The sequence below is a fragment of the Triplophysa rosa genome, linkage group LG11 (genome assembly GCF_024868665.1).
Source record: "Triplophysa rosa linkage group LG11, Trosa_1v2, whole genome shotgun sequence".
In the NCBI taxonomy this organism is placed as follows: Eukaryota; Metazoa; Chordata; class Actinopteri; order Cypriniformes; family Nemacheilidae; genus Triplophysa; species Triplophysa rosa.
In genome coordinates, this window is record NC_079900.1 from 3,944,007 (window position 1) to 3,967,310 (window position 23,304).

At 39.5% G+C, this 23,304-nt stretch overlaps 1 protein-coding gene across 3 annotated transcripts; it reads right to left on the bottom strand.

The window, feature by feature from the left end:
- Positions 1–1,857: 1,857 nt before the first annotated feature.
- On the bottom strand, positions 1,858–22,747 carry LOC130561929 (Na(+)/H(+) exchange regulatory cofactor NHE-RF2). Of its 3 annotated transcripts, none has more exons than XM_057346602.1 (6): positions 22,189–22,747; positions 21,299–21,529; positions 8,242–8,433; positions 5,038–5,191; positions 3,390–3,493; positions 1,858–3,267 (listed from the first exon to the last, which is right to left on the bottom strand). In XM_057346602.1, exons 1-6 carry the CDS (start codon positions 22,393–22,395, stop codon positions 3,100–3,102), a joined length of 1,056 nt encoding a protein of 351 aa, XP_057202585.1. In that variant the 5' UTR covers positions 22,396–22,747; the 3' UTR covers positions 1,858–3,099. The 3 variants fall into 3 exon arrangements, with proteins under 3 accessions (XP_057202585.1, XP_057202584.1, XP_057202586.1); XM_057346601.1 differs by having other exon boundaries at positions 8,242–8,439; XM_057346603.1 differs by having other exon boundaries at positions 3,161–3,267; positions 3,353–3,493; positions 8,242–8,439.
- Positions 22,748–23,304: the final 557 nt, after the last annotated feature.

Below are 23,304 nucleotides of genomic sequence, written 5' to 3' on the forward strand. Positions count from 1 at the left end.
CTGTTTCAAAAATACAGAAAATTCCATGAAATTTTGGAGTTTTTGGAGATTATGCATGAAAAACCTGTAAAAGATCACTGTAAAACTCTGTAAAATTATGCTTTTTCGCCCGTTTTTTTGCAGTGTATGTGTCCTCACTTCAAACAGACACACCTGTCTCCAGTGGTAATGCTACAGAAGACACACAAAAACATCATTTATAACTCACAGGGTGTCATACGTGGGTCATGGCTCAACATGTTTGTTTAGACATTAAACAGAGATCAGTCTCTCAGAATGAGTGTTCGTCTAGCTGGTGAGGGACGAGCGTCAAGTCGAGTTATGATAATGCCTTGACAATGTAGGAGAGTTATGTTATGAAACATGTGAAAACGGCACAAAGAACATTTTCGTGAATCATGTGTGGTTTACATTAACAATGCTGTGCTAATGCGAGCATCACCATTACGCTTTGTCATACTTGTGGTTAGGGAAACAAACCCGTAAGACTTAAGTATTCAACTTTGGCGCTGGAAACTACAGAAATGAAAGATAATTTAAAATGATGTGGTCTGTCGAAACGTGCTTGACTTTTCTAAGCTTTTCTAAGGGTTGCAATCTGTCTACTGGATGATAAAACGAGTGAAGAAACTAGACTTACATTGAAGGAGCGACCTGAGCCAAATCTGGAGACCAGAATATCATTCACACTCATGGTGGGCTATTTTCACTGGGCCTGTAAGCAACCGCGCAAAACACTCCAGCAACTGCATAGCAACATGGTTACAGCCACTCGGAGTACCTTAGCAACCACCCTTCACACCACAGCACTGTGGTGAAGTTTTGTGCCTCTCATATCATATTTCTACAGAACATTCAAGTTTCATCAAATTCAAGTTTCATCATTTTTTCTAAAATAAATTATATATGAGAACTGGAAACTTATTTGCAGAGATCATGTCTGCTGTATACTGGTGACAACAATTATTTTAAAATTAGCGGCACCAAATGAAGATTTATGAATTCATTCATCTTAATTTTCTTTGAAAATGTATTCAAGTTAAAAATAATATAGTAAGCCATGGCATTTATTACAAATCTGGGTTACCATTACAGTTACTGCTGATGTTGTTATTGTTTAAACTATAGTTGACTAATGCCGTTTATGTTTGGGATAAAAAATAAAAAACTGCTTATGTTGACCAAGAGTTTTATACCCAATTTGCTAACCAAAAATGGTTTATTGTTATTCATTTTATTATTTATATTAAATATATACCGTAATATTTAATGTGTGTAATTCTTGTTGAAAAGTGTGATTACTTTGCGATTATACTATATAACTGTATCTGCTTTGTCAACAACGATTAAAAACATACCCACATGAAAAATGCATGTAGCAAACTGTAGTATTTTAATAAAATATTATGGCATTATTATAGTTATTATTATTATAGTAAGATATTAAAATTCTAGATGCTAGTTTTGAAAACTTTGACTATAGTAAAAGTATACTACAGTATATACTACAGTTTATCAATTTAATATAATGAATACTACAGAATACTAGAATATATTATAGTAAATATATATCACTATAGTATAGTAACTAGAATTGACTATAGAGCATACTGTATAGTTCTGTATAGACCACTGCAGGAGACGTAAACAAAACCAATTTATAACCGAATCAAAATGTTTCTTACAATTTAATTGTATATGTAAGACTTTTTTAATGAAAACAGCAGTGCTTCTAGATTAGTGTTTACATCTTGCACAGTGGTCTATACTAAACTATTAATGTGGTAAAGTTGTTCAACAACACGTGGAAGTACAGCTACACCACACTTTCTGACAAACATGATTTTGAATGTGAATATCACACTTTATTGATAAAAATAATACTCATATATTCTGATAGTAAATGATTTCCCATTGTGCTCAATGTCAGCACCGGGGGAACGAAAAGGAAACGCTGAAACAAAAACTACTTGACTACATTAATACTACATTACAAACATGGAATGTATCATGAATTATTTAGGGAAATGAAAGTAATGCTAATGTTAACATATCACATAATGCGTGCTGTAAATGTATATAGCACTCGGATTGTCTGCATTATTGACCTTGATTTTTGGACTCCACCAATAGGGGGGTCAGATACTAAGTGGTGGTCTTATTCAATCGACCCGTGTTAAACATTCATGAGATGAGTGGGTTGTGTATTGTGTACATCTAATTCATTCTCACAGCATCAATACTTTTTCCAACATCTATAACTTGTGCATGTGTAGATGCATTTTTGTTTTACAATGAGTTTGATTGCTTTTGATTCCACTTTTCTAGCATGCTAACTGTCTGTCAGGTTTTCAACACATCTCACACTGGGTATAACTTCATAACCCCTCTTTCATCTCATAAATCCCAGTTTTATAGCACTGTCAACGGTTTGGGTCCCTCTGTTGGTTGCGATAAAAATCTGCTAAACTCCATCCATGCGCTTCTGTCACAACGAAGAGCAAAAGTCCACCAACAGCGCCCTCTAGTGTTGAAGAAGTGAACCGTCTTGCTTGTTTTTCCAGTTTTCTTCCTTTCTGAAAGCTCAATAATTCCACAGCACTATACGAGTGGTACTTCCCTTGATCGCTTCGAATAAAACAATCCTTAGGGCTAAAACATGGGCAGATCGGCTTGTGTCTTTGGCAAAGATTCCTTCATAAGTAATGATTCATAAAACCTACAACATAAAAAAGCTTCATTCAATTGGTCATTCTATATGGAATATTGGATTGTGTCCCATTGACCTAACAGCGTCCAAACGGTTTGGTTTGTCCAAGTATCGTAATCCAAATGTAAATTTTTTGGCGTTATTGTTAATGCACGATTTTTAAGTCAAATGAATGAAAACAAAATGAGGAAGACAGGCCAGGTTTTGCTTTTTCATATGTTGTTTAAAGATATAGCGTAGCTCATGTCTTCTCCACTGGTGAATTGTTCTTTTTATGATGAAAGTTTTCTCTTTTCTACAAAAATAGTCTTTTCCGTCAAAAGCAGTCGGGTGTCCAGGGCATCACACATCAGCAAGTGCGTGTTTATGTTCGCGTGTCTTTTCACGATTCAGAAATTGCTGAAAATCTCGTGTTTCTTGTTCCAGTCCATCTGCGGAGCTCTTTTTTTAGCGCGCTTGGCGTAAGCTTTCTCCTTCGCCTCCGCTGCCGTGGGGCTCAGGCACAGACCCATTTCCTCAAACGGGTCGAGGGTGTGACTGCTGCTGTCCCTCGAGATCTACACAAACACACACACGGATGAATTTCGACTCGATGCACATTTAAGTGGATGCATTTAAGGATGCAATAAAGAGATACTCCACCCAAAAGCGACAATTCTGTCATGAACTACTCCCCCACCTGTGTGTTCACGTCTTGACTGCTGGTGTCAGAGTGTGTCGACCTTGAGGACATGCCGTTCACGTGAGGGCTCGAGGAGCCGTTTGTAATGGACTCATCGAAATCTGTTTAGGGAAGAAAGATCAAAGCTCGGTTCAGTCATCTTTAAGATCAAAAGGGTTTGTGAAATGGACCTGATGAAAGGCGTAAACAAAGACATTTGCACTTCGTATAGATTACTATAGATGTCTACCTATAGAATTTAAACTTTAAAGAAATAAATTGTACTTTTAAAAACCCTTAAGATCACAGAAGATCTCTTTAATATCGCCATGATTTCTCCAAGACATTAAAGAGATTAACTGGAGCAAAATGGAAACTTCGGCTTAAGTCTCAGATATTTCTTCCGGGGAAAAAACTAACAAATATCTTCATTTAAAGCCGCACCATAGAACTTCTGCTCACGGGTTCCCCCATGTGGTTGAGAAGTTTTAGGTAAAAATACTACATATTGTTGAGATCTCTTATGAAACTTAAAGCAACACTGTCACAACCTGAGCAACCACCAGGTGTCAGTATAACTCCAAGAAGCCTGCCATATTAGTCAACCACATCATGAAACGCCTTTTTGAAGGGATAGTTCGCCCACAAATAAAAACTCTTTCATTAGTTATTCACCCTTTTAAACCTGTATGACTATCTTTCTTCTGCAGAAAACAACAGAATATATTTTGAAGAATGTCGGTAACCGAACGACATTGGACCCCACTTCCATTGTATAAACACAAAACCACCGAGACGTTTCTCAAAACATCTTTTGTGTTCCACAAAAATAAGGATGAATGACGAGCTGCTACAGTATAGTGCAGATTATGGACAGAACATGAGTCATACAGCATGAAAAACCTTGTTCTGGTCCTTCAGTCAACCTACAGTATTTGTGTGTCGTGATCAAACTAAACTGGGTCATTTATGCTGAAAAGCTGAAGGTCTGCGGATTTAGACACCTCGACTGAAACGCAAATAGAACTAATGACCCCCGAGTCGACCAAATCGGGGGTCTGTCATGCGGAAAAAAAGGACGGTTCCTGCCAGCTAGTGATTATCTGAGATATCTTTCAATAGCCTGTTCAAGGTGCTCGCCTCAATTTAACCTTAATCCGACCCGTATGTTAGGAGCCGGACAGCTGGCAAACAGAACGAGACTCGCGCAACATTCAATGACCAAAATGGCCTTCAGCCCAACGTTTAATGGCCTCCGTCCAGAGACAGACACCTGTACAGAGAGAAAGCTGAGCATCTGTCTGATTCTAAACCTCTAGAGCGCCAAAAACATTCAACTCCCCCTCAAATCGCATTTATTAGACTTATTGTGCAATATAGAGAATTCAGTTTTGAGTGCTGTTCTCATCTGCACCTGTGGTCCAACATCCTCCAGGTGTATGCACTGAAATACAGTGTCGTGTATTTAAATCAAGTGTATTTTATGCACTTTCTATGCACATACTGCTCCAAATTCACTTTCCATCCTGTGAAAAACTCACATGAAACAGGTTTTAAGCAGTTATGGAAGCATTATTTGAAGCCACAGATTTGTTTGATTTTAAATTTGCGCCCTATAAACAAAACAATACAGCGTAAACTGTTTGACCCTTCTTTAACTCTGTACCTTTGACATGAATGCTGGTGGGGGTGATGCCCATCTTCTTAAAATGTTCGTCTGTATCTGGATCCACCACCAGCAAACGCGTCTCGTTCCCTCCGTTCTTGATGAAGGCCACAACTTCAGCGTGTCTCATACCTTCAATGTTTACACCATTTACCTGTGGAAAGAGAGAGCGAGAGATTAAATACTGAAACACTTGATAAGAGCTACAAAACAGTATAACATGCTCATTTTTGAAAAATTATAAAAAATATTGGTTAATCATCATGCAAAGAAAATATAATATCCTCTACATCAATTATTGTCAATCTATGAAATTACATTTAATATATATTTTAAATATATGAATAATTAAATATATAAAAATGAGACAATGAGACATTGTTAATAATAATATATTATAGTATTATAATAAATTGAAAAATACATCGCTTGAAAATGAGCAGATGAAATTGTATTAATTCATTGCATAATATTTTCCAGTACATTCCCACATATGTTTCATCAATACAATATCTTGTTAAAAAATGGTAATATGTTAAATATATAATTGATAAAATATTGTGCATTTCTAGATAAAACAAACGCATCAAGCAGGGGATTTCTGGGACTGTCTACAGTATTTGATGGCGGTCCCCCTGTCCCATTAACTTCATTCTATCAGGTTCACATTTGTGTCTTTCATCAGATATAAAGGGTTTGCTTCCCTCTTCCTAAACCTATTTCACAGGTTATACTGCCCCTCTATTGGTTGCTTAGCAACATGTTTTGTGGTTCCTAGTCAGCCGAATGGAGGACAGACATTTTACCCAAATTACAACCGAATCAATCAAAACAAAAAGAAGCTCGCAGAGCGCTGGCCTGCTGCTGAAGGCCACTTTATCACCCGGTGTGTCCTGAACACAGATGGAGCGTGTGCTGTTTTCAACTGAACATCATCAAATATGAATGTGTGTTGCTGTGGCCGCACGGGCAGTCGTGTGGGTTTCAGGTATCAGTGACCTGACAGAGGAAAGAGGGGCGCTTTTATCCACTGAGGAGAACTCAAGGGGGCGGGGCTTACAGGGGACAGAAGGTGAGAACAACAGCCGGTAGAGATATGGAGAGAATCAAAGAACGGTGAAAGATGGGGTGAAATCAAGAATGAAGGTCGAGAGCACCTGATTTGGTTTTACTTTGAACTCATAATCTGGTAATCATTAGCATTAATATTATTATTAATTTGGTCATTATACACAATGTTTACATGATAGGCTACCATGGATGAAAAACATACTGTCCAAAAAGTGACCTGGTTTGTCTATGAGTTTTAAAGGAGATTTTTGAATGATTCAATGCATTTATAATTACATGTAACTGATTGTAGTTGTAAAAAGTACAATCAGTTACAAACAAATTAGGTCTGTCACGGTTATCGTATCCAATTAATTGCGATTAATTGCATATATATATATTTATATTAGAGAAAAATATAAAAATAATAAACATGTATATATCATTTAAATAATATGTATATAAAAAATACATACAAATATTTCCTAAATATATGTGTATGTGTTCAAAGTACAAAATTATTAGGCACAGTACAGAGACATTATGTAAACACAAACATTTATTCTGGGTGCAATTAATCGTAATTAATTGTTTGACAGCCCTAAAATAAATGAAATAAGAATTAAATCAAGAAATCAATAAAAATTACACTCTGGGCTACACACTGCTGCTTCAAAATCATTGACAAAGAAACCCGTCTGAAAAATCACAGATCTCTTTAATATCTCAGTTATTTCGAGACTTTAATGAGAATAAATGGAGAGCAAATAGTAAATATGCTTAAAGGGTACAGTCCACCCAAAAATGAAAATTCTGTCATCATTTACTCACCCTCAGATTGTTCCAAACCTGTATACATTTCTTTGTTCTGCCTAACACAAAGGAAGATATTTGGAAGAATGTCAGTAGCCAAACAGATCTCATCCCCCATTTACTGCCATAGTAGGGAAAATAAATACTATGGGAGTCAATGGGGGATGAGATCTGTTTGGTTACTGACATTCTTCCAAATATTCCCTTTGTGTCAGCAGAACAAAAAAAAATGCACAGCTTTGGAACAATCTTAGGGTGAGTAAATGATGACAGAATTTTCATTTTTGGGTGATCAGCGTCTCATATCTATACATATCTTACAAATGTCTCCATTAGAGAAGAGATCTCAAGAATGTCTCAAACTGAGCTCATATTTGTCAAGTCTGCAATCAAAAGTCAATATTATTGAAGATCTCATGAACTCAAACATTTCTCATCAGATTTACACAAATCCTGATGATTTTACCTTTACATTTATGCTACAGCTCTTAATGTATTTTAACAACCTTCTCCTTCGTTTAAACAATTTTAAGAGAAACATGTAATCTGAATGAAACGCTACTAAAAACTCAACATCAATTCTCCTGAGCTATAAAAGAGAAACCTCTGAGCAATATCATTGTCCTCTAGGAAAGCTGTGCCATGTGTTGTAATCTACTGTAACAGGTCTAATGAAACAAAACCTCTCACACAACATCAACAGGTGACTGTAGTACACAGGCCATGCCGCAGTACTCTTTAAATTACGAACTCTATGATAAACAGTATAAAAATGTATGAATTTACAGCAACGACTACTGAAACCGGCTCATAAACTACTGGATGCATTTGTGATAAAGTGTAATTATTTTTGTGAAAATGCATTCAAATTGACTGATTTCTGATGTTAATGTAAATAGGTTTACAGTATGGTTACTTCTCGACTCATTTTGTGAAGAACAGAAACGTTTAGTGAGAGTCATCGCATGCCGCCCACATGCCTCTCAATGTGATGGACGCTCTCAGCGTGTGAATTTAGAAAGCGTGGGTGGAATCATCATGCACATGTGTGTAAGTAAACTGCCAACACACACATGTAAGCCATCAGATTTCAACAAATGTCCCCATGGGATTGATAAAACACATCCCTTTCTTTCTATTACAGACGTTTTATTGCTGAAACTGACACATAAGTGTTAAAAATGTCTTTTTTACCCTTTGCATTAATTTAAGCATAAATTGTCTATATTTATTATTTGTTATTTGATTTGCACAATTCTTGGGAAACCAACTGCGTTAAACCGGCAATTTCACGTTACTTAAAAGCCAGAGAAAGAGGATAATTTGTGCTCTGTCTCTCACCTCTATGAGTCTGTCCTGCGGTTTGAGTCCAGCGCGGTCTGCGGGTGAGCCGGGGTCCAGGGCCCGCATGTACTGACCCGGTCTTGACCTCTCGCTGTGCAGGTTAAAGCCGTAACCCGTCTCGGACCGGACGAGGAGACACAGTCTCGGCAGAAGCTCAGATGGATCTCTGCGTGAGGAGTCTGATGATGGCTGAACCTCCCGAGATATGAGAAACAGACACTTAATAACAAATGTAAAACTACAGATAAAGCTTTGAATAAAAACCTTGACATGGATTTATAAAAGAAATCGTGAGCTTAATAGGAGAACAGATTTAGTCAGATATAGTCGTTTATATTTTCCTTATAAAATGTGCAGTAGAATTTAACAGAAGACTACAAAGTAGCATGACAAACCAAAAATAAGATTTTAGCTATGAAATTTACTATTCATTCAAGATGGTATAACTGGTCAGGTGAACACAGAATCCAAGGCCACTAGATATACAGAAGAATCTGGGTCTATAAATAACGTCATGTGAAGAAGTATTAATGTGTCCAAGTAAAGAGCTCTAGAACATCTCCAACAGGAGCAGTCTAGAGGAAAACATGCACTTGCATCATGTCGCCATAGCAACCACAATGAAGTCTATTATGGACAACATAACTGTTGGCTTTAAGAGAACATAGTACACAGGTTACATGAGGACACCCTCTTATGCTTGGCTTAGCAAATACCACTAAGTATAACTATTCATTTGTTTATAGAAATTCCTATGTGTTTGTGGATTTTATCGAAGGGGAAGTAATTTAATGGAAGGTCAAAGGTTGAAGATATTCTGGACATTAATCACACAAACAAACACTACTGTAAGAACTGTAAAAGCACATACTGTACAAATAAATGATCAAAACATCTTTAATCACAGCACATCTACAAAGCAGAACATTTCAGCATAAGAAAGCATAAGACAGACAGACAGACAGATAACAAAAAGATGAGCAGATAAGACAGACAGACAGACAGACAGATAAACAAATAGATAGACAAATAGATGAGCAGATAAGACAGACAGACAGAACAGAGGAAATAAGACAGACAGACTGACAGACATATAAATAGACAGATGGGCGGGCAGGCAGGCAGGCAGGCAGACAGACAGACAGACCAATAAATGAGGAAATAAGACAGACAGACAGACAGACAGAACAGAACAGAGGAAATAAGACAGACAGACAGACAGACAGAACAGAACAGAACAGAGGAAATAAGACAGACAGACAGAACAGAGGAAATAAGACAGACAGACAGAACAGAGGAAATAAGACAGACAGAACAGAACAGAGGAAAAGAGACAGACAGACATAAATAGACAGATGGGCAGGCAGGGAGGTAGACAGACAGACAGATAGAGGGACCGATAGATACAGACAGACAGATGGACAGACAGGCAAATAAACAGACAGACAGACAGACAGACAGACAGATAAATAGATAGATGGACAGGCAGGCAGGCAGACAGACAGAGGGACCGATAGATACAGACAGGCAGGCAGGCAGATAAACCGATAGAGTAAACATGTTGTACTTTTTAAATCACATAGAGACAGACAGACGGACAAACAGACAGACAGATAAACAAATAGATAGACAAATAGATGAGTGATAGATTAGCAGATAAGATAGAGAGACAGACAGATCAGAGGGAATAAGACAGACAGACAGACAGATCGGAGGAATAAGACAGACAGACAGACAGACAGATAGACAGACGGGCAGATAAGACAGACAAACAAATAGATAGACAGACAGATTTTTTTCTATTCATCTCAATTGTCCAAGAAGCTTGAAAGCTCAATTTGCGATGAATAGCCGACATTCTCATGGTCTGTGATTGGATCTTGTGCTTGAAGCTGTTTGCTGTGATGAGAGAAATTTGATTGACAGTGAGAAAGATCTCATAGACAGAGACAGTAGACGTTGAATGTACAACACAGAACAGCATATTCACAACCATCCAGTCATTTCACACAGAGCCAATAACACATCTGTCCCACCTACAGTGCTCTGAGCCTGACAGAGGAACTACTGTTACTGACACACCAGAGAGGAGAGAAAGTGAAGCTCTCGGGTCTGGTGGGTGGAACAAGCATTTCTCTTTGTGTTTCGGACACTTCCACTGTTCAACTGTGAGATTCAGTGCAAATCCATCTCTCTGATGACCCATCAGGTTTATAATATTTCCACCCCAGTGCTCTCTGGCATTACGCCCTCTTCCCATTACTCCCGCGTCCTGAGCTTTCTGTTCCGGCTGAAACACAGATATGTGCGGATGACTACAGGAAAACACTCGGGAGAACATCAGATGCGGCACAAAGAATTCCTGAAACTTCCTGTCAAAACAAACCTTGCGCGTGTGCGTGAAAGCATGCGCTTGTAAAATGATACAGACGCTTCTGAATTATTGACACAAGGACCTCTGGGTTTTCTCACGCGTGACTATCATTAACCCTCTCAAAGCTGGACATGTGAGAAAACCACAGAACATGTTAAACCTGTACAAACAACATAGCTGAATGAACGTTTAAAGGGTACAACACTACATTATAAAACAAGAAAATCTTTCAAATAAGTCAAATCTATAATTAAACATAACCTAGTCTTGTTAAAAGGAGTTTAATTGAACTTTTCAATCAAATATGGCTAGAGCGACCTAGCTGCCTGCTGTCTACATAGACATGCTGACTTTTAAGGGAACATTTCTTACTGTAAAGGAACCTCACTTTCATTTTCATTTAAGCAGCATTTCTAGACGTATTGTGGTCATTTCAGTCCAGGGTCTGTTGAATTTCAACAAAATCAAACCTCAGTGACACAAAGTCATTTAACAGCAATGTGAAAGACTGACAGCATGACAAGACACATGAAAGCTATGATTAAGATCAAAGTTATAACATAAAAAATAATGATTATTGAACGTTTCCTAAATACATGTATAAGTATTACTGTATTGCCTAAAAGTGAATATAAACTTTCTTCGCAGAATTTGAGGTCTGAAATACAGATCATCTTTTATTGTTATTTCCACCCGTTCTCCAGTTTTCATTTCTGCAAATAAATGCAAATCTAAACAATATTTTCATTTGATATTTGGGAGAAATATTGTTCGTAGTTCACAGAATGAAACAAAAATGATCATTTTACCTATAAATAGTACATTCAGACAAGCTGAAAATAATGTTGAATAGTCTCTCTATATACAGTATATCTCGAATCAGTCATTTTATTCTTTAGAAGGAAGCCATCTATTCAGACATCAAGAGTGGTTAGTATGGTTTGAAAAAGAGCGTGTGTGCCAGTTAAGAACAAAACTGAACTGGAGTTTTCTGTGTAGTGTTCCTTCTCATGTGTTTGTGCACATTGATGACGGCACGCGAGCCCACACCCATGTTATCAGACCAGCGCACACATTCTCCACACGACAGCCGTTGACCCGTGAGGGACCCAGGCGACAGGACGAGGGGCCCTGACCGACACCGATGCCTTACAGGTCATTCACCCCCAGCAGGAAACACAGGAGGGATCACACGGGCAGACCACCGCAGGGTGGAGAATGGAAACGCATACAAATACAATCATATTTATGCGAATACTGTCCCGTGCAATACATACAGAGATTTTAAACTGGATTTTGTAACAAGTTTGACATAAGCGAGACCACCACATAACATCTGTCCTCTGAAAAGTTATTCTATAAAGAGCCATCAACTCTGTCCATGATGAAGCATTGCTACACGTTAGCCTCATTCACAACTAATCCATTTCCAGACCACAAACCATCTTCGGTCTGTGGTGTTGTGTTACGCCGCCCCCCTCGTAGCGGCGTGACCCCTCGCGAACATGTTGAATCAATTACACCGAATTCCCGACCGCTTGCGACACAACTTCCTCCCCCAGAAACACGTTCTGTGAGTGTAAGAGAGCAGAAGCTCAGCTCACATACTTTTCTATTCACAACGCCTCATAATAAAGACATGACGTTAACACTTTACAATAAGATTCAATATATATACTGTATATATATATAATTTCAATTATTGGTAAATATAAATAAATACATATAAATATTTCCTAAATATATATACATGGATGTGTATGTGTTTATAAATACAAAATTTATATATACAGAACACAGACATATATTATGTAAACACATTCTACAAAACTTATTCTGCATGTGATTAATTGTTTGACAGCCCTAATTTTTGTTTTCATTGCAAGTTTCATTGTTTTCATTGCAAGTTCATGCTAGCTATATTTACTAATGCTTATGAATGACACTTGATTGTAAAATGTGACTGACATAATGTAAATGAAATCATTACCTCTGGATATAAAAATTGATTAAAAAAATACTAATGGAATTTTTTTATAATCCATCCAAATATAGCCCTCCTGTTTTTTGAGATAGAGAGAGAGCGCGAGAGAGAGCGATAGAGCGAGAGAGAGCGATAGAGCGAGAGAGAGCGATAGAGCGAGAGAGAGAGAGCGAACTAAGAGAAGCGACGAATGAGGAGACGACGAGAGCAGTGAGAGACACCCATTCGCTGCGAACCGGAGGCCGAGGATGACCCTCCGTTCACGAAGATCGAAACGAGGAGACAGAGAGATAAAGAGCAAGACGACAAGACAGAGAGACGGGAGGAACTAGTCGAGGAACGAAGGAAATGAGAGCACGAAGGGGAGAGATAGATGAAGATATACGCAGAGAGAAGATAGCGAGGAGAGAGCAGATGAGAAGCTCGAGTAGGACGACGAGAAAAGAGATAAGAAGAGGAGCGGAGAGAGAGATGAAGCTCAGCGACGAGAGAGCGCATGAGAGATGAGAGAGAGGCGAGAACAGATGAGCGAGAGACTACTGAGAAGGAGATAGATAGAGAGAACTAGGCGAGAGATGATAGAGCCAGTGAAGAAGAAAAGAGCGAGAACGAAGAAAAGAGCGAGAGAGATTTTAGAGCCTGAAAAGAGATGCTGCGACTAAAGAGAGCGCCGACGAGGAAAGGACGCAAGAGAATAGGATAGAGCGAGAGAGAGAGAGAGAGAGAGAGGAGGAGAGAGAGAGAGAGAGAGAGAGAGAGAGGAGAGAGAGAGAGAGAGAGAGAGAGAGAGAGAGAGAGAGAAGAGAGAGAGAGAGAGAGAGAGAGAGAGAGAGAGAGAGAGAGAGAGAGAGAGAGAGAGAGAGAGAGAGAGAGAGAGCAGAGAGAGAGAAGAGAGAGAGAGAGAGAGAGAGAGAGAGAGAGAGAGAGAGAGAGAGAGAGAGAGAGAGAGAGAGAGAGAGAGAAAGAGACAAAAGCCCGACGGTAGCGAGTTCTCAGTACGCAGACAGACCAGCGCCGCAATGTTTCGAACGTATCACGATCGCTCCGCCACGCAGGAAGAAGCGCAGACGACGAGCGGAGAAGCACCGGACGCAGCGAAGAGACGATGATAGCGGCGAAGAGAGAGATCAATAGCGAGCGACGAAGAAGAGAGCCGAGCGAGAAGAGCGAGAGACGAAGAGCGAGCAGACATGAGAGATCGCAGCGAGAGACACAGATAAGAGACGAAGAGATGCATAGACGAGCTGGAAGAAATGAGACGAAGATAGTTGAGGCGAGAAGAGCGAAAGAGAGCGCATGATAGCCATATGATAAGAGACGAGAGAGACGACGAGAGCGCTGAAGAGAGAGGCATTAGACATATAGCGACAGTGAGAGAGAGCAGATAGCGACAGTGAGAGAGGACGAGAGAGATGAGAGCGAGACGAGCCTGAGAAGAGAGATCCGAGAAGAACAACTAAGGCGAGAAGAATTAAGCAGATGAGAGATTACGAAGAGAGATCGATGAGAAGAGCGAAGGATAGCGATGAAAGAGGCGCGACGAGAGAGAGACGTTGTCGATAGAGCGAGCGAAAGAAGAAGCGATATATTAGCGCAGAGAGCGCAGAGAGAGAGAGAGAGAGAGAGAGAGAGAGAGAGAGAGAGAGAGAGAGAGAGAGAGAGAGAGAGAGAGAGCGAGAGAGCGCGAGAGAGAGAGAGCGAGAGATAGAGAGAGAGCGCGAGAGAGAGAGGGCGAGAGAGAGCACGCGAGAGAGAGAGGGCGAGAGAGCGAGAGAGCGAGAGAAGGAGAGAGCGAGAGATAGCGAGAGAGCGCGAGAGAGAGAGAGCGAGAGATAGCGAGAGAGCGCGAGAGAGAGAGGGCGAGAGAGAGCACGCGAGAGAGAGAGGGTGAGAGAGCGAGAGAGCGAGAGAAGGAGAGAGCGAGAGAAGGAGAGAGCGAGAGAGAGAAGGCGAGAGAGAGCGAGAGCATGAACTTCATGTGTGCTTTCCTACACGGTGTGACCTGCTTAGTTACATCACATCACTCCTCCTGATATCCTGTATATGTGAACCTGCGCGAAATCTCATCACAGAAAGTCTGTAATCTCTCGTCTCATCCGGCCTCACTTCGGTTCATTAGGGTCAGTTATGAAATGTTGCAAAACGCAGCTCGTAACTGCTGTCCTGGGAATTATTCAAGCGATTTCAATGTGTCGTTCAAAGCGCCGCTCCCACAGCGACTCATTATTTTAGCAGTGCTGTTAAATGCTTTTTAACATGTCAAGCTTAAAACTTCAAAACCAGAAAACCACAGCTCGCTACAGGCTTGCAGTCAAATTAAATGTTTTCCTGCAGCAAGCATCATGTCTCTCCTCGAACACACCCAATAACAGAGCGACGGGATGGGCCGTCTGCCTCAAGTAACACGTTCAGCTTCTCAGATAGATGTGAAACAGGTCTGGCTAATGTTCAGAGATGGTGCACAGTTGTCTGTTTTGTCAAATCAGACCCTTTAATGGAATTCGAGTTCCCTCCCCCCGTCAGGCGAGCTGCCGGACCCCAGTCTGAACCCCTCCAGCTCAAGAATGTTCAGCAGAGCCGCACATCTGGACTCCACACAGATGCCCCTCGTCTCACAGCGGGAAAAGAACGAGAGCTCGTTACTGAGCAACAGAACAAAACTACGGTTATGGTGGCCCGAAAGAATGTTTGTTTATGAAAGCTGCACTTAGAAAGATGTTTAAATGTCATTCGATAACAAAAAGTGACATCAGACAATAAGGAAAGTATTTATAGAGGTAAAGTGTTTTTTTTAAGTATTTAAAATGCAAATGTTTTTGTTCTTGGTTCGGAAATCATAACACCAAAGCACGTATTGAGAAAACAAACAGGGTTAATTGTAATGTTATTTTAAATGATTTCATGTGCCAAGTAGCCGTGTAAGAAGGGATCATGTATATCCAACCAGTTGTTCTCGGAAAATAAACCCTTAAGCCTGTCTGGATTTATTTTGTGATAACAACTGACTGGATGTACATTAGGCCTTATTCGATATCAGCCTGTGTTCATCTCCACATTATTGAGTAACTTTAAAATTCCAGCAGCACAAAGATCAAGTTTAGAAATATGTTGCATTTGAGTCACACAACACTGTAACAAATTCAACTCAAAAATGTGAGGCAGCTTTTGAACTAAAGTTTTTAAGTTGGATCAAAATGGCTTTACAAATCACTTGAACTTAAAGGTGCCGTGTGTAATTTTTGAGGTATGTATTGACAGAAATGCAATATAAGATACATAACTACATCTTCAGAGGTGTATAAAGACCTTACATAATGAAGTGTTATGTTTTTATTACTTTAGAATGAGCTATTTCTATCTACATACACCGCGGGTCCCCTTACATGGAAGTCGCCATGTTGTTTCTACAGTAGCCCTAAACGGACAAACTGCTCTACAGAGTGCGTTTTGTAAATACGTTATCTCCTTCAGCAAAGAAGCGAAAACGTGATGACATCTTAGTTCTGTGTCAGCCGCCGAAAGGGAGGGGTGAGGGGTGGAGTGAACCATTGGTTGCAATTCGCAACCTCACCACTAGATATGGCTAAATTTCATACACTGGACCTTTAAATTATATTAAAGGGGTCATATGGCGTGAATATGTGTGTGTTTTTCTGTGTCTTTGGTGTGTTATAAGCATGTATTAGACACGTAAAATTTTGAGTGGGAACAAAAGATGCATTCTATCTAAAAGCGAATGCACCCCCAGACCTGCCTGAAACGCCTCGTGTAACCACACCCCCACAAATCTACATCAGTTTGTGGTATGATTTGACTAAGACCGCCCAAATGTATACACAAGTAAGATGGGTGTACCTGTCAGTACAATTGCTTTGGAACCTGATGTTCCAAATATGGTAAGAGGCGTTACAATTCCGTCACACGCTTACAGTATTCGACCAATCACTACGGACTGGTTAACTGGCCAATCATAGCACACCTCGCTTTTCAGAGCCATGAGCTTTGTAAAAAATCTGCGCGTTTCAGAGAGGCGGGCAAAGAGGAGATACAAGCATGCACGGTATGTGGAAAATACAGCGTTTTTGAACCAAAGTGAACACTCGTACAGTATCCATGGAAATGTGGAGCCAGAAGAACTGAGTTTAAGAGAATCTTTGCCATTCACAAGTCCATTTATAAACTAAAAGTGACGAGTGATGTTCAAGTATGCAGACACGTCACCTGCGCAGACACACAAACACGCTGTCATATGAACCTCAGACTGCATGTCTGAGTTCAGAGGGACAGAATGACTGTACTCTTCCCATGATGCTTGGGTTTCAACACACCGGACAAAATCAACCTCTCAGCATGTGGCACTTTCAGATCAGACGCAGAAGCATTTTCTCCCTTTTCTCCTTTTAAGGAATAGTTCACAAAAAATAAAATAAAGTGGTGTCATCTACTCACACTGAGGTTTTCCAAACCTGTATGAATTTCTTTGTTATGCCGAACACAAAGGAATATGTTTGTAACCAAACAGTTTTTGGGCACCATTGACTTCCACAGCATTTTTGTTCTACTATGGTAGTCAATGGTTGAATTTTTGGATGAACTGTTCCTTTAAGAAATGCTTAGTCAAAGGTGCAAACCTGCAGAAAGAGTTGACTGCCAGATGTTTGTATGTAGATACATTTACATTTAGCGCAAAATAATTAAAACATATAAATAACAGGGTTAAATGTATATTGTTTATTCTTCTGGTTTGTACATTATTGTATATTCATTTACATTTTAGGATTTGTAATTCATATATATATATATATATATACCGCAATATTCATGCAATTTGTCATACAGTAGATGACCCGTATGCCAAATAAATACATTGGGTTCTCCACCATCTGAATTCAGACCAAAGTACGTTTCTCAAAACAAAACATGTCTCTCGCACTCAAAGACTCATCTTGTATCGTGTTTGTTTAGAAAGCCAGACCGTGTATGCTTTGAGTTATGCCATTACAGTTTCAGGATGTTTGAAAAACAGAAACGAACAGAGATTTATGAGGCGGACACATTAAGATCCATTTCTCCATCTGCTGTGCTGAAAACATCACAAGCTTGTGTGGAAGTAGGTCAGTCACATTCTCTGACCCCAATGTCTGTCAACATCTTAAATAAGATCTTAAGGGGCAGTTTTCACGAATATTCATCATCATCAAGACGGTCACATACATTGTGTTTACTAAGACGGTGATCACTAATGCCATATGTTGTGTCTAACAGATACACATCTGAAAGCGTGCTCAGTTTGCTGAATCTTTTTGTAGATTCTTAGCTTGACTTCAGAAGATCGTGTAATACCTCCATATGAGCGACAGACGGAATGGAAAAACTCAAAATAATTTTCAAACATTTATAAAGAACTGTGGAATATCTGTACAGTGGATTTGCTGGATCGGTATTCACAATGAAAGTTTTCCTTGAACCCTTGAAAGGAAAAAATGGAAGGGAAAAGTTGGAAGGGTGCGAGAGTCCAAATGTTCTCGGCTTGCTGGATCTGATCATTTGCAAATTTGGAAGAAAACTTTTCAAGTGCCTGATTCTTTTGTTGTAATCTGAACTAATTTATGCCAGCTGTGAAACAATATTATCTTTTAAAACACCCACAAAAAGTCAACGGACAAATTAAAACCAAAATAAATCGAATAAACCTGGAACAGACAAATAGGACGGATATTTTATGATGCGTTTTTGAATACAGAGGACATCCAGTCTCACGTGTGTTGCTGTTGTTCTCAGGTTGTGAGATCCGGGTTTCAGACACATTTACAGAAGTGAAACCAGCTAAGAAAGTCTTTGTAGATGTGTGTGAACCAGGTTTGATTCAGACATTCATATTAACCCTCTTTGACTGCTGTAAGTTTTTATATTTTCCGGCCCTTCACAGGACCTCTCATTTTATAGCTCAAGACTCCTTCAACACGCTCACGACTTCTCCGCTTCTTAAAAATGGCCCCACGTTCCTGTGTGTACAGTTCTTAAGTGCTCCTCTGGTGTCAATCATATTAACTGTCCCGTAAAACACTGCCAACGGACACATCTGGGGGGGTTTAACACTAAAAATCATTTTCAACGCATCTGGATACCAATGTTTTTAAAACAATACATGGCAAAAAAGATCATGTGACAAACGTCAACCAAAAAAAATGACCGGACACACAGGGAATATCACAGGGAATATTTCCATATTCCTGAAGGTTTGTTTCCATATAAACACTAGAAAAAAAACAAACGCAAAAGTGGTGGCTTTGTCAGTCACCAAATGCCAAAATGATTTACCCTTAAGAAAAGTGTTTGGAAAATATAATATTACGTAGATTTCCGCATTCTGCAAAAAACAAGATGTTTTTTTCTGAAAGAATGGGGTGCTACCTCGGTGTGTTAGAAAAACGAGAAAAATTATTGACTATTTATAGGTGCGTGTTTAGGTAAAATTATCATTTTTGTTTCATTTTTTGAACTACTAACAATATTTCTCCCAAATTTCAAATACAAATAATTGTTTCGATTTGCATTTATTTGTAGAAATGAAAACTGGAGAAACAGGAAGAAATAACAGAAAAGATGCTCAGTATTTTTTAAGACCTCAAATACTGCAAAGAAAAGTAAAAAAAAAATGTATGTCATAACCTTGATTTTTATTACATTTTTCATGTGTCTTGTCATGCTGTCAGTCTTTCACATTGCTGTTGGATGACTATGTGTGCCTCCTGAGGTTTGATTTTGTTAAAATTCAACAGACTGGACTGAAATGACCACGGTACATCTGATTAGGGCTGAAACGATTCCTCGAGTAACTCGAGTTATTCGAATACAAAAAATCATCGAGGGAATTTTTGTTGATTTAATCCATTTAACTACAGTACACACGGAGCGCTGCGTTTCCCCACGGACCGTTATTACTGACGCACAGCCCGCTAAACTCGATTCATGTTACAGGGCTCTCAAGTCTCACGCATTCACCGTGAGACACACGCATTTTAGTCTGTTCACACGCTCACACGTGTTTCTCATGCTGATAAATAAGTGATAGCTTATTGAAATGGTGAACTGCTATTTTACTTCGTTTTAGTCTATTTTGCGAGTGAAACTTGTTTTCCGGCTGCATTGAGTCCATCAAACTAGATGCGGACTAACGTTAGTGGATGCCGAATCATGTTATTTACACGTCATCTGACTGTTCTGCGTGTCTGAGTGAATGAACTGCACTTTATGAGGACACGAAGACATGAACTTCATCTCCAGAGTTGCTCTGAGAGTTTATTTCAGAACATTTTACTGAGTGAAGCTAACACACTAAAAAATAAGCGTCTTCCGACGACCTGCCAAAATAAAAGTCCGGTTAACTCGGTATTTTTATGTGGACAAATATATTACTATTTAATAGTAAAAAAGAAACTAAAACTAATTTAGATAAACTAAATGCATCATGCATAAGCTGAAGTTAGTTGTTTACCTTTGAATTTATTCTTTCTATTTTTATTAATGTTTCTTATTTATACATTTGTATTAGGCCTATATTGCATTTTGAATGTAATATGGCAATGGAATGTACTAAATAGGTTTAGTTTTCACAGATATTAAAGTATGCAATTTCAGCAATAAATATGTAAATTTTTCTAAAAAGGAAACAAATCAGTTGTTCATTTTAAGAGACCCATCTTATTTTCTCTTGTATATTTAGTATTGCTCTTTAATAAAGAAAACGTACTTATTATCCGAATACCCGATTAATCGATGGAAAAATCAGTAGAATACTCGATTACTAAAATAATCGATAGCTGCAGATGAACATTTGGAACGGTCTCTTCATTTTTTCTGCGGTTGTATACAAGTGTTTCATCTGCTTAGCAATTCCTATTTGCCCGCACAAAACAACAGCTTTAAGACCCAGCGGACGCCTTTGCCAACCGTTCACATCAGCAACTGAATGTATGCAGTTATTTAGTATGACTAGCATTCTTTTATCCAACTTTAATCAAGGAGTGGATGAACGTTACCTAATGTTAACAAACAAACATTCATGAGTCAACCTGATAAGGTTTATAATCCCTCTCTCCTTCACATTATTTCTACATCATATACATCCAGACATACAGTATCATACAGGTGTGGCAGGTACGAGACGCATCCCAAATGTGTGCCTGTATACTTTGGCACAGTGAGTGTAGTGTCTGTCTGTTCAAGTTTATTCTATTTTGGCATTTGCTTATTTGTGTTATCCGAGCGCTCGGTTTCACATTTTCTTGTTATTTTTTGGACAGGTGAAGCCAAACTTGGAAGTTAAACGCAGTCTACGTGGAAAGTTGAACACGGCTACAGAACCCCGTTTGTTTTCTGTTCTACACCTTCCTCTTCCAAGATCTCTCTTTGTGTTTGCATGGACTGCCAAGAGGGTAAAAGAATCCTGAGAGTTTCAATCTGTGAGTGAAGCCAACAGCGTTTGAGCTCGGCAGTGGTTGGACAGCTTTCGGTAGTTCAATTAAAATTAAATGATTAACGTGAGAATTTGACCTGTATAGGATATTTGCATGTTGTACAAAAGCGCCTTCTAAAACTACAACCTTCATTGCGATGCAATTCGTGCAATTGTGTTTGCATGTCAAAAAATGAAGTCGAAAGATTTTGGGTTAAGCAGAAGAGGACGCACACACCTTCTTCGTAGCCCGTGATGGAGCTTTCCTGATGGGTTTGGATATCTCGGTGCGTTTGGACACGGATCCATTGCCTTGTTTACTGGTGGAGGGTGAAGGGGCTGCAGGGCTCGTTCTGATGGCCATCTCCTCCATACACGCGAGACGTAAACTGCGGAAATACTCGTCCGCTTCTCGGTCAACCACCAGCAGTCTGGTTTCATGTTCCACAGCCTTGATCCGCTGCACCACCTGAGGACAAGACGACAGAAATGAATATATTTCAAATGCACACTGCGTGTTCTTGACAGATGATGGAGAAATTTACAATGGACTCATATTGTGCACGATTGATGCTTTAAGAAAAGTTTTGATATTTGCTTTAAGAAATAAAGTTTGTCTTTGGGGAGAGAAAAAAACATTTTAACGAAATATTACATCTGAATAAAGATCTAGAAACATGATCTTGTGCTGTTATGATGATGTGAAAGCCTCTGGATTTAAGACAGCTGCTTTCAATCCTTCAAGACTTCAAGAAACATTCAACTACGAAATAAAACAAACTAAACTGCTGGAACTATGTGGGTCTTGATAAAAACGTTCTCAAATACAAATGCAATGTAAGTCGCTTTGGATAAAAATGTACATAAATGTAAATGTTTTTTTACATCAGAATTAAGCAAACGCAGTTTAAACGTTCGTCCAAATGTATTTCTGGTAAAACTAATAAACTATATGCACATTTGTAAGAGCTTGATGTGAATTACTTCAGGTTATGAGGGATCTTTAGGGTAAAGAGAGACACGTTTGTCAATGAATTTTTGCAAGCGTCTCGCTTTCCTCAATGCACGCAATTGTAATAAGCGTAATGTTAAACGTGCGAAATATGGTCACCGACAGGTGTGATGTACCTGATGGTGCGTTTCTTTTTCCACGTTCACGCCGTTCACCTCCACCACACGGTCACCCGCGCGCAGCCCCGCCGCTTCGGCCGGGGACGCGCGCTCCACTTTCCGTATGTACTGTCCGGTTTTGCCTTTCTCGCCGTGCAGATGAAAGCCGTAGCCGTTCTCTTCTTTCTTCATCACGCACAACCGAGGCTTCAGATCGCTCGCCATTGTGTTCCTCCGTTTGCCTTCACATCCAAACTTATAATCGAGCCCAAGTCTTGTTTTTCCCGAATAATGTAAACTTATGGAAAACGCATCAGCTGCAAAGGTTTAAGCATCGCTCTCTTTCATATACAGGACCGCTTTTTGTTTTGCAATAATGTATACTAGATGTGCAAGTAAACATCCACATTAGACAAAAAGTGGAGAAAAAAAAATCGATTATAGTCCAAGAGGTTGAAAGAAAAACGCGAAAGCAATGCAAAGCTCACGGTTTGAACTGCCTGTGGATATTCAGAGAGGTATCCAAAAGTCCTGTAGAAAACATCGCGCCCACGGATGGAGAAAAGCAACTGGTGCTGCTGTCCAGCGAACAGCTGACTGAACTGCGCGTGCCGTCACCGTGTAATAAGACCGCCCACGAGACGACGCGCAACCCGCGCGGAGAAAAGTAACGGAGCGCGCGATGCATTCAGCGCTAAACATGTAACTAGAGAGTGAATGTATTGCTTTCATGACAATTACATGCGAATCTATAGATTACAGACGAAGAAAGAGTGAATTTATAGCGTAGTGTATGGCAATAAGCTGCATTGCTTATGACAAGAATACATGTTTATAAATATACGGTTTAACTTCTGTAGGCCTACGTGATGTGGCCGGAGAAGAGAAAGCATTTGACGTCTCACGTGCAACTTCGCAAAAACCGATCAATAAATCATGTGAATTTGAGAACATCGCAGGTCAAAGAGAGATGAAGAGAGCAAGCACGCGCATTGGGGGCAAACGTAGGCAGTAAATAATCCCCCTGGTGGCCAGTAAGGGAACTGCACACGAGCGCAACATTGACTATATAAACCATACGATTTCTAATGGAAACAAACCACTACAAACCAACGGAACTGTTTACCATTACAA